This window comes from Podarcis vaucheri (genome assembly GCF_965113315.1).
Source record: "Podarcis vaucheri genome assembly, chromosome: 5".
In the NCBI taxonomy this organism is placed as follows: Eukaryota; Metazoa; Chordata; class Lepidosauria; order Squamata; family Lacertidae; genus Podarcis; species Podarcis vaucheri.
In genome coordinates this window covers 56,976,217-56,988,269 of record NC_138763.1, presented here as the reverse complement: position 1 = coordinate 56,988,269, position 12,053 = coordinate 56,976,217, and the positions used below count along the sequence as shown (strand labels likewise).

The window sequence follows — 12,053 nt, the reverse complement described above, 5'->3', positions numbered from 1 at the left end:
CAGGCAGAGGGCCTTCTCGGTAGTGGCGCCCACCCTGTGGAATGCCCTCCCATCAGATGTCAAGGAAATAAAAAGCTAGGTGACTTTTAGAAGACATCTGTTTAGGGAAGTTTGTACTGTTTGAAGTTTTATCGTGTTTTTATATTCTGTTGGAAGCTTTACTATTAATAATAATAATAATAATAATAATAATAATTTTCTATTTTTTCAAGTCTTCAGTTCAGTTTACATTTCTACACCAGTTTGCAATTTTTAAAACAACAAATTCACCAACATTTTAGTGCAAATTGCTCCTACTGTACACATTTGTGGATGAAATTTTGCCTGATATGGACATTTTCCCAAGGCCATTCCCCCACTTCACCCTAGTGCACACAATACTGGACTGGAGAACTGCATTGCAGAATTCAAATGTGAACCAAACGTCTCTGTCGTCCCTAGGCACTTCATGCCAATCATGTATTTCCTTTGAACCATACAAATAAATTTATGTTTGCTTGTGAGGCAATGAAGAAAAATGCACACTGGCAACTTGCAGGGATTTTATTGGAAAGTAGTTGGAAGCAAAATAAATTTCATATCATTTGGCATAAATTTTCATTAAAGACTCTGACAAATCCTTCATGAAATATAGTCACTATTCACATCTGACATATAAAGTTTCCAACTGTAATGTTTATGCGTAGAAAGGTTATTATCATAACTGGTATACATAGGGTCTGGGACTTTGATTTAAATGATATAACCATAGGCAATAGAAGGGGAGGGAATTAAAAGGAGAATGAGATCTTTTCCGCAATGATATTAAGTAACAGCAGCTGGGCATAACTAATGTTCTTGATCAGTATGAACAATAAATCCCAATATTTGGACTTAACTGAGTTCTTGCTTATGCTAAAATGTAAATGTGCCTGTCTGTAGGTTTGTTGGATTACAAACCACTTTCTTAGAAGAAACTGATTACTTTTAGAAATAGAAACAGAGTTTTTGTGTGTGCAGAAAGTGCTTAATTTTTACATTGGTGATGCATTGGAATCAGTTGGTTTCAGTTTGCTGCTTATAAGAAAGCCAGATGGAGACTGTGGCTGCCAAAAGTACAGTAGTAAGAGTAAGGAGGATGCCATCTTTATCCTTTTCTAGACTTGCGCTCTAAGCCAGTTCTGTAAATGAGAAACACAGTATAGAACAACTTGTTAATCCAATTATTCACCAGATTTCTGATCTGCCCTTCACCAAATGATCCCAGTAAAACATTCTATACAATTATCAACATATATGTCTGTTATTTTTGTAAGAGATGTCCTTCAAACACCTAGTTTAAGGACAACTGGCAACTTTGCCCCTGCATGCTCATCATGGGATGACAGCAACTGCTTTGAAGGCAAGAAGGTAGCAGGTTCAGTTTCTGCTTTCTCCCAGTAGGGCTAGAGAAGAGCTCTATCTAAAACCCTGAAATGTGACTGCCTGTTGCTCTAAGGAACTCTGAGCTAGACTGACCAGCTGACTGACTTTAAATATGACAACTTCCTATGTCCTTAAGATAAAATGATCTTGCTCAGGTGTGATTCACTTCTCTCAGAGGAAACTATGGAGTTCTCATTGTACCTATTATCTCAGACATAATTTTTCTCAAAACAATACAGTTCAACTACTAATCTGCAAGTCATCAGTTGATGAAGGTGCATGTAACTTATCTGAATGTTTAAGAGCTGTAATTTGCAATATCCAGTTTACTTCAATTGAACTGAATTTAGACCCCATTATTTAAAGGACAATATAACACAGGGAAACATATTTCCCACCCCCATTGTATTTGCATCTGAGGTAATAGTTAAAATGAGATCTTGGACCACATACAAACATTAATCTAAGGATGCAGAAGATCAATAAAGTCGAGAGTTGTATAGACCAGTATGTTATAGTGTCTTCCAAAGGATTTAGACTTCCACTTTCAGCCCTCTTAAAGATCTAGGGCCTTCCCAGGTCACAACTTTCATGGACTCTACTCCGCATGCTTCTCTGCTGTTGATGCCTGGCTGTATTGTGTCCTTGAACTGCAACAATACATATTGATTGCCTGGAAGTGCAAGGTATGGGGATCCTAGTGCTGGGCAGGCACACAATAGCAAGAGTGTCAAATTGGCTCTGCTGCACTGCACAGTGTGACAGCTCCAAGGTCGCACCCCTTCTCCCCCCGGTAAGTGCCAGCAGCATGCTGGATTTGGAACCTGGAGAGCAGCGATGCCCAACCTACGTTGTTACATGGGCCACTACTGTCTGTGCGTCTGTATAGAAACATCTGACTTTTGTGGGGCTGTAATGTAACATACTACATAAATATAACAGTCAAATTCTTCACTCTGTCTACTTCTGCATCTGACTCTCTAGTCACTCCTGGCATAGAACTCCAAGAAAGTTGCCCATTAGGGAACGTGACCTTAACAGGGGAAGCCATGTAGAATGAGGTTTCATTGTATGATGTTACTATGCTTTTGCCAAGGAAAATCGGAATATTGGTTTAAATACAGTTTAGCAAAATAGTAAAAAAAATGTATTCTTTGGGCTACTTCAGAATATATTTTGAGAATCACCACTGTAACAAGAAAAGGAATCATAAGTAAAAGTTACCCTGCTTTTTGTCTTCCTTAGCTTCTTTTTGAAGCTTGATTGGTCCTACAACCACATCAACCTTCTCCTGAAGTTCATCTGCATCCCTCTTCTTTCTAGTTAAACATCCTTGGTAGCATCGGGATGAGTAATCATATGCCTTACACACTACTAGTTTGCACCGCAAATAAACTTCATTGTGATAGTTAAGAAACTTAAAGGAGCTGAACATGAAACGAACTTCGTTTCTCCTTGGATTTCCCAGATATCTGAAGGTAGAGTCTCGTGGACATCTGAAAATAAAAGAACCAGGTTTGTTTAGATAATGACTTTAGAGGAATCCTTTACTTAGAATACTAATAGGAGTCATTTCTGGAGTTCTGAAGCATGTTATCTCTGGAGATGAAGAACCATGTTGCGGAAGAATGGGAAGAAACTTCAATAAGTGGGAGGTGGATTTCAGAGAGCAAGATGGAAGACAAATTCAGTGTATATGAAAGCAGTCACTCAAGATACTAGAACTCAGGACCACCCAATGAAGATGAATGTTGTGGGGAAATCAAGACAAGTGAAAGTGCTTCTTCACACAGCACAGCTGATAGTTAAATTTTGGAAGTCACTCCCAGAAGATGGTGATGAGGACCACCAACTTGGATGGGGATTAAATGAATTCATGGAGGTTTGGGCTATCAGTAACTATGAGCACTGATGGCTGTCCTTTGACCTCCACTGTTGAATGCAGTTAAGTTTCTGAATGAGAGTTGCAGGGAATCTCACGTGGAGAGAGTGCTGTGACAATCAGGCCCTGTGTGCAGTCTTCTCAAAGGCATCTGGCTGGCCACTGGAGAAAAAGATACTAGACTAGATGGACCTTTGGTCTGATCCAGCAGGGCTTATCATATATTCTTATGTTCTAAATGGGTAGGGGCAACTCCACAAGCCCAGTTGGAGAATGCAGTGGAAGTGGTACAGTGTCTGGAGGACCACAGTGGGATTATGGCTGTCAGTCAGAACAGATTTTTGAATGTTCTAAATGGATATAGTTTAAATTTCTTTCATAGAATTAGGAAGTTAGTCTCAACCAAAAAAGACATCTGGCAGGGACATCATGTATATGCAACAAAAACAAAAACACATTGCTCAGTCCAGTTCAAAGTATACTTTTGCCTTGCTTTTGCATGAGAAAATTTGGATGATGACACAACATAGCAGCAAACATCCATCTTTATCATTCCATTCAGTAGCAAATATTTGTAGGTAGCATAGTGGGTTCTTTCTAGATTTTCTTAAGAAGTATTATGTCAGAATTAAAATGTGTGCTAATGTTCAAGTTTGAGAGAATAGCAACTCCTCTTGTCCATAACAAAAATAAACATTTAAGTGCATTCCTATGCGTGCCTACTCAAAAATCCAATTGAGCGCAGTATGGTTTACTCTACATAATGTGAATAAGAGTGAATGTTTAGCCTTAAATCTGCTGCTTTATAAGCCAAAAGGCAAGTGTTTCTTCTAAGTTTGTATCTAAACATTTTTATCTAAAACATACTCACCCACTCCTCCATAAGTCATAGGTCAGAGTTGTGAAGTCACCAGAGTTTGGAGATGCTTCACATGTATCTAGAAATAGTACTAAGTTTGGATCAGAACTGTGGAGAGTAGCTTGGAGGTAGAGTGCTTGATTGAGTGACACAAAGTATGGAGAAGAGCGAACTTGATAGTTGAAAGACCACGAATCAAAGAAGGCAAGTGTCACATTGTAACTGCCATGTCCTAGTTCAGTAATGTCAGTGGAATTACGAGCAACAAACATTGTCTCTACAACAGCAGTCTTGTTCATTTCACATATGACGTGAAACTGAAAGTTACTATTTCTTGTAATGATATAACCAGAAGCTGAAGTCTTGATTATGTTGGAATAGATGATGGTGTCATTATTTGCCTGCTAAAGGACAGGGAGAAACAATATATGTCAACAGTACACATAAATCAGTAACCGCCATATATAAAACACCCTCTGTACTTAATCACTTTAAAATGTCCTGACATTCCAGACATACAATTATGAAAGTCAGCTTGTACGTTCAGAAATTTTGTTTTATTTTTTTTGGAAAAGGTAGGAGAGATATAAGAAATATAAGATTCTTTAAGAAGCTGAGAATAGAAACACATATGTAGAAACAGGCAAAAATATTACAACATTTCTTCATTTCTTTTTTTTAAAGGTAATTAATGTTGAGATGACACCTGACTTTCAACGTGTTGGATTTCTTTAAGAGTTTTTAAATTCTTTTTTCTTTCTTTTAAACTATGAGTTTTGTGCTCAAAAGAGAAGAAATTGGAGACAAAAAACATGGACTATACATATACACTTTTTAAAATGCAAAATATTCAAAGGGCCAGAATTAGCTGGCTTACTAAATCTGGGAGACAATTTCAGGAACATAGGCTTCTTTCCTCCTCACATCACTTTCTCTTTCTGGAGCAAATTCCCCACTCCTGCTTTTTCTATGATTAAGAGAAATGTCAGAATTTACCTGCAATACTGTCTGCTTTAAATGGTATGGCAAATTGCTGGTATTTTCTCTTTATCCTGGGCTCTGAAACTAATCTGGAATTCTAGTCTCAAATCCCAGTTAAGACTAACATTAAATAGTGATCATATGGCTCAAGGTCAATTCTGATATTTCTTCTAAACACAGTAAAAGAAAGAGGAGGAATTTGGATCCATGGCAGGGTAGAAAAGAAGCAGTGTGGATTTCCTAAATGTTCCCATAATGTTAGTGTTTGCTGGACCAAAAGATAGAATACTTTCCCCATTTGTAAAACAGCGAGTTTACAAAGCTTACACAGATAATGGCAGAATGTAGATTTGGTGTTTAAAGCTCTTTTTCTTACCTGTCTTATTGTGCCACACCCACTGAATGGTATATTGAAGACCACATAGTATTGTGTAATCTGAGGTGCGCAGAAAGAGTCTGAAGAATTCAGGTACAGACTCCATTCATTATAACCCAGCAACCGGAGATATGCTTTGCTGATGCGTGCAACCATGTATTCTCCAGAACATGAAAGGGCTAAACGATAGCACATAGAAACAGCATTGAATTGTGTAAAATGCAAACACACTTTTGTTAAATGTAGTTGCTGGATCTTGCATGGGGCCAGCCTCTTCCCACAAGTGTCTTGCATGGAGTTCCAGTTCAATCCAACCCCCCAACCCCATTATGCCACTCTGCAGCTGCATCCAAACCACCTGCTGACTTAATCTCCCTTAGAAAGTCCTCTCAGGAGTGTTTAATTGCATCAGAGAAGGGACAGAACTGAGCAGAATGCTCAAACTTTCCTCTGCCACTTGTTCCCCTCCTTTAGATGATTTTCCCATCTACTTCGTTTCACAGCCACTGTTGAAAGGTATCCCTGAGTCTCAAACACCATAAGAAAGCGGAAAATTTCAGAAGAAAAGCATCTGGGCAGTGAAGTGTTCCCTTCCCTTCCATCCCATCCTCTTTGCACATCACCTCCTCCTGAGGCACTTTGCAAAGAAGAAGGGTTGCCTGTGACTTCCTTACCTGTGCCCACACTGTACCTGTGACAGAAGATTTATCTTAAACACAATTACATCTCTGTAAGCATCAGACATTGTATTGAGATTAGTTAGGTAGATTGCATTTGACTCAGTGTTTGGAATGAACTAGTTTACGAAATTCACAGAATTCAAAATCTTTGAACTACACCTGAAAGCAGTTCCTATAATTGCAGGCTGAATTGAATGTGATTAAGTTTCAGGGCTTTGATTTGATTCCAAGGTTCTTACTCATTCTCCCCAATTTTCAAAAGTATATCTTATGTAGAACTTTGAACTTACTTCTGGATTTAACTGCTGTAGAACTTGTAGGAATAGCTGCAGAAACAAAAGCATGACTAAAGTGAAATCTATACGAATTTAAATTCTGCACAATCTAAAAGTGTAGGCATGAGGTTGACTTCTGTGCCATCACCTTTGCGCCACCAGTTCTGAGAAGGGCAATATTTTCACCATACATGGTCACTTTAACATTAGGTTTTGGTTATAAACAAAGATAAAAATGGAAGCCATGATTTGGAAGAAGGAGCATCAATAAAAAGGTGCCCTCAAAGGCTGAGAGAATCAGACAAATAAGAAATAAAATGTACCTGTTGTATGAGATCCTTCAGAAGCTGTGGATAAACAAATAATAAAAATATTCAGCCAGCATAAATATTAAGAAAAAGACCCTTGATGTACATGAAATAGTGACATCTGCTGGTTGATATTCTCCATCTATTTTGTTACAATCCAGCAGAACAGATTTCCAGTGCTAATTCTCTGTAAGAATAAAGGCACTGCAATGAATCCTGCCTGTTTCCATCCACATGGCAACAAAGGATCTTCCCTTGACCAGAGCAACTGACACTCATGCCTTGCTTTCCTGTTGAAACAGGACGGATGTCACCACAACAAGTTATTTGCCTCTTTCTACAGAATGCACTTCCATCTTGGGAGGAGTGGAGAACATTGCACAGATGCCCCTTTAAGCCTTTTTAATAATAATAATAATTAAATGTAATAATGTCAATAGGAAGCAGAAGTGTGGCCAAGGAATTTACCCAATAGACTTTACACCATTTCACTATTCATCTGGCTTCCTGCAATGAGATCTCCACTGTTAGAAATATAGGCGAAGACAAAGAATCAGAAAGTTACCTAAGCAGATGACACCAGCGTCTTCATGATGACCACAATTGTGACTTCCCCAGCCCCGATGGGAGCACAGCTCCAGAGAAGGTTCATTCCCTCTGCAGTTTACATCATCCAGGAGAATCTGGCCAGAGCCTCGGCCAAAATGGGCACTTCCTGGTGCTGACAAAGCCAATCCACATCCAAGCTTTCTGCAGACAACCTGCGCGTCATTTAAGTCCCAGCCATCATCACAGACCGTTCCCCAGCTTCCCCTGTAGTTGAGTTCCACGCGTCCTTCACACCTGTTGTTCCCACCGACCAGTCTCATGGAAACATCTTAGAACAATAAAATATCATTCTTACATAGGCAAGACTTGTAAACTCAGGTTCTCCCCATCCCTGATCTAAGCATCAGACTCTACTGGCATCAGGATTTCAACATGTTGACTTTGTGCAGCTCATCAAGCGAGTAGTGGCTGTGGAGGCCTTTTGCATTCATAACTAATGAAACTTGACATATCTCCCCAGTTCTATATTGCCTTGAAAAAACAAATGTGTTGTATGTTAGGAGATTCCTTGCAATTGTGCAAAATATACTCCCCTCCCAAAAAGAAATGTTCATGTTACATTATTCCTGTCAAAAGAAAAAGTTCTCTGCTTGAACTTGCCAAGCATACTTTTCATGACCTTGAATGGAGCTGTGAACTGCAGTGGACCGAACACGGGTGTTTTGTAAAGGAAGCAATGTGAACCGGAACGAGTTCCTTTTGGGTCATGCTGAAATTAAACTTAAACTGGTTGCTTTCTTAAAGGAACTTTCAAGCCTTTGATCTGACGCCATTGTTCTTGCTCATTCTCCCCAATTTTTAGAGGCCTAGCTTACGGTGAACACTGAACTTACCTTTGGGTGAAACTGTTGGTTCATTTGTAGGAACGTCTTCTGCAGAAACAAACATGACAAAAGTGAGATCTTTTGGCATTTAAATTCTGCACCATCTAAAACTGTAGGCATGAGGTTGACTTCTGTACCGTCACTTGGGCCAAACCAATGACGAGCAGGTCAATATTACCACCATACATGGCCCAATGAGCCTGTTTAGCGCTGGGCTTTGTTCATTTCCAAAGATAAAAATGGAAGCTGTGATCTGGAAGAATCTACATAAAAAAACAACCAAAAACTTTTCTTTAAATGTTGAAGTAATTAGGCAAATAAGAAATAAAAGGTACCTGGTGTGTGTGGTGTTCTGGAAGCTGTGGATAAACAAATAATAGAAATATTCAGCTAGCATAAATATTAAGAAAAAGACCCTTGATGTACATCAAATAGTGACATCTGCTGGTTGATATTCTGCATCTATTTTGTTACAATCCAGCAGAACAGATACCCAGAAAAACCACACGCAGTGCTGGTTCTCTGTAAGAATAAAGGCACTGCAATGAATCCTGCCTCCTTCCATCCGCATGGCAACATAGGATCTTTCCTTGACCAGAGCAACAGACACTCAGGCCTTGCTTTCCTGTTGAAACAGGACGGATGTCACCACAACAAGTTATATGCCTCTTTCTTCAGAATGCACCTCCATCTTGCGAGGAGTGGAGAATATTGCACAGATGCCCCTTTAAGGCTTTTTAATAAAAAATAGATAGGTAATAATGCCTATAGGAAGGAGAAGCTGCATCCAAACCACCTGCTGACTCAATCTCCCTTAGAAAGTGCTCTCAGGGGTGTTTAATTGCATCAGAGAAGGGACAGAACTCAGAAGAATGATCAAAATTTCCTCTGCCACTTGCTTCCCCTCCTTTAGATGATTTTCCCATCTACTTTGTTTCACAGCCACTGTTGAAAGGTATCCCTGAGTCTCAAACACCGTAGGGAGCAGAAAATTTCAGAAGAAAAGCAGTTGGGCAGTGAAGGTTGAAGTGTTCCCTTCCCTTCCATCCCATCCTCTTTGCACATGACCTCCTCCTGAGGCACTTTGCAAAGAAGAAGGGTTGCCTGTGACTTCCTTACCTGTGTCCACACTGTACCTGTGACAGAAGGTTTATCTTAAACACAATTACATCTCTGCAAGCGTCAGACATTTTATTCAGACTAGTTAGGTAGACTGCATTTGACTCAGTGTTTGGAATGAACTAGTTCACGAAATTCACAGAATTCAAAAATCTTTGAACTACACCTGAAAGCAGTTCCCATAATTGCAGGCTGAACTGAATGTGATTAACTTCATTTTGGGGGTAGAACATTCAGCGATTTTTAGTTCATCTTTAAGGTCATTCTTTTATTTGTCTTTTTTTAATTCTATATATTCTTTTGGCCTCCAAACATAAGGATTGTATTTTAGTCTTCTTAAGTACACATGATACAGGAGCAAGTTATAACATTCTGAATGCTGAAAACAAATTGGAAAGGATATTTGGGATGTACTAGAACTGAACTTAGAACTGAACATGAACTAAACAGCTAAAAGAGGTAAACCTGAACTGAACTAGTTCCTTTTTAAAACCAACTTTCAAGGCTTTGATTTGATTCTAAGGTTCTTACTCATTCTCCCTGATTTTCAAAAGTATATCTTATGGAGAACTTTGAACTTACTTCTGGATATAACTTCTGTGGGACTTGTAGGAAGAGCTGCAGAAAAAAAAAGCATGACTAAAGTGAAATCGATACGCATTTAAATTCTGCACAATCTAAAAGTGTAGGCATGAGGTTGCCTTTGCGCCACCAGTTCTGAGAAGAGCAATATTTTCATCATACATGGTCAGTTTAACATTAGGCTTTGGTTATAAACAAAGATAAAAATGGAAGCCATGATTTGGAAGAAGGAGCATCAATAAAAAGGTGCCCTCAAAGGCTGAGAGAATCAGACAAATAAGAAATAAAAGGTACCTGTTGTATTAGGTCTTCCGGAAGCTGTGGATAAACAAATAATGAAAATATTCAGCCAGCATAAATATTAAGAAAAAGACCCTTGATGTACATAAAATAGTGACATCTGCTGCTTGATATTCTGCAGATATTTTGTTACAATCCAGCAGAACAGATACCCAGAATAACCGCATGCAGTGCTGGTTCTCTGTAAGAATAAAGGCACTGCAATGAATCCTGCCTGTTTCCACCCACATGGCAACATAGGATCTTTCCTTGACCAGAGCAACTGACACTCATGCCTTGCTTTCCTGTTGAAACTGGAGGGATGTCACCACAACAGGTTATTTGCCTCTTTCTACAGAATGCACCTCCATCTTGGGAGGAGTGGAGAATATTGCACAGTATGCACAATATTATTAAGGCTTTTAAATAATGATGATGATGATGATGATGATGATGTAATAATGCCAATAGGAAGCAGAAGTATGGCCACGCAATTTACCAAATAGACTTTATACCATTTCCTCATTAATTTGGCTTCCTGCAATGAGATCTCTACTGTTAGAAATATATTAGAAGACTAAATACAAAGGATCTGAAAGTTACCTGAGCAGATGACACCAGCGTCTTCATGATGACCACAATTGTGACGTTCCCATCCCGGATGAGAGCACAGTTCCAGAGAAGGTTCATTCCCTCTGCAGTTTACATCATCCAGGAGAATCTGGCCAGCTCCATGGCCAAAATGGGCACTTCCTGGTGCTGACAAAGCCAGTCCACATCCAAGCTTTCTGCAGACAACCTGCGCATCATTTAAGTCCCAGCCATCATCACAGACTGTCCCCCAGCTTCCTCTGTAATAGAGTTCCACGCGTCCTTCACACCTGTTGTTCCCACCGACCAGTCTCATGGGAACATCTTAGAACAAGAAAATATCATTCTTACATAGGCAAGACTTGTAAACTCAGGTTCTCCCCATCCCTAACCTAAGCATCAGAATCTACTGGTATCAGGATTTCAACGTGTTGACTTTGTGCAGCTCATCAAGAGAGTAGTTGCTCAGACAAATAAGAAATAAAAGGTACCTGTTGTATTAGGTCTTCCGGAAGCTGTGAATAAACAAATAATAAAAATATTCAGCCAGCATAAATATTAAGAAAAAGACCCTTGATGTACATAAAATAGTGACATCTGTTGGTTGATATTCTGCATCTTTTTTGTTACAAACCAGCAGAACAGATTTCCAGTGCTGATTCTCTGTAAGAATAAAGGCACTGCAATGAATCCTGCCTGTTTCCATCCACATGGCAACATAGGATCTTCCCTTGACCAGAGCAATTGACACTCATGCCTTGCTTTCCTATTGAAACTGAAAGGATGTCACCACAACAATACTAAATACTCAGGATTGGAAAGTTACCTGAGCAGATGACACCAGCGTCTTCATGATGACCACAATTGTGACGTTCCCATCCCGGATGAGAGCACAGCTCCAGAGAAGGTTCATTCCCTCTGCAGTTTACATCATCCAGGAGAATCTGGCCAGCTCCATGGCCAAAATGGGCACTTCCTGGTGCTGACAAAGCCAGTCCACATCCAAGCTTTCTGCAGACAACCTGCGCGTCATTTAAGTCCCAGCCATCATCACAGACTGTCCCCCAGCTTCCTCTGTAATAGAGTTCCACGCGTCCTTCACACCTGTTGTTCCCACCGACCAGTCTCATGGGAACATCTTAGAACAAGAAAATATCATTCTTACATAGGCAAGACTTGTAAACTCAGGTTCTCCCCATCCCTAACCTAAGCATCAGAATCTACTGGCATCAGGATTTCAACGTGTTGACTTTGTGCAGCTCATCAAGAGAGTAGTTGCTGTGG

General features: G+C 39.6%; 1 protein-coding gene across 1 annotated transcript in view; it reads right to left on the bottom strand.

Annotated features, from left to right (window-relative positions):
* Window positions 1-528: 528 nt before the first annotated feature.
* The window catches only part of LOC309532945 (scavenger receptor cysteine-rich domain-containing protein DMBT1-like), a 28,809-nt gene continuing 17,284 nt past the window's right edge, over window positions 529-12,053 (bottom strand). Inside the window, exons 22-35 of the mRNA XM_082223733.1 lie at window positions 11,596-11,907; window positions 11,261-11,284; window positions 10,782-11,093; window positions 10,194-10,217; window positions 9,900-9,935; window positions 8,534-8,557; window positions 8,208-8,246; window positions 7,331-7,642; window positions 6,781-6,804; window positions 6,473-6,508; window positions 5,503-5,681; window positions 4,158-4,549; window positions 2,629-2,900; window positions 529-1,160 (exon numbers count right to left, since the gene is read on the bottom strand). Of these exons, the coding sequence (XP_082079859.1) occupies window positions 1,150-1,160; window positions 2,629-2,900; window positions 4,158-4,549; window positions 5,503-5,681; window positions 6,473-6,508; window positions 6,781-6,804; window positions 7,331-7,642; window positions 8,208-8,246; window positions 8,534-8,557; window positions 9,900-9,935; window positions 10,194-10,217; window positions 10,782-11,093; window positions 11,261-11,284; window positions 11,596-11,907 (1,997 nt within the window). The 3' untranslated portion in view covers window positions 529-1,149. The remainder of the gene's footprint in view (window positions 1,161-2,628; window positions 2,901-4,157; window positions 4,550-5,502; window positions 5,682-6,472; window positions 6,509-6,780; window positions 6,805-7,330; window positions 7,643-8,207; window positions 8,247-8,533; window positions 8,558-9,899; window positions 9,936-10,193; window positions 10,218-10,781; window positions 11,094-11,260; window positions 11,285-11,595; window positions 11,908-12,053) is intronic.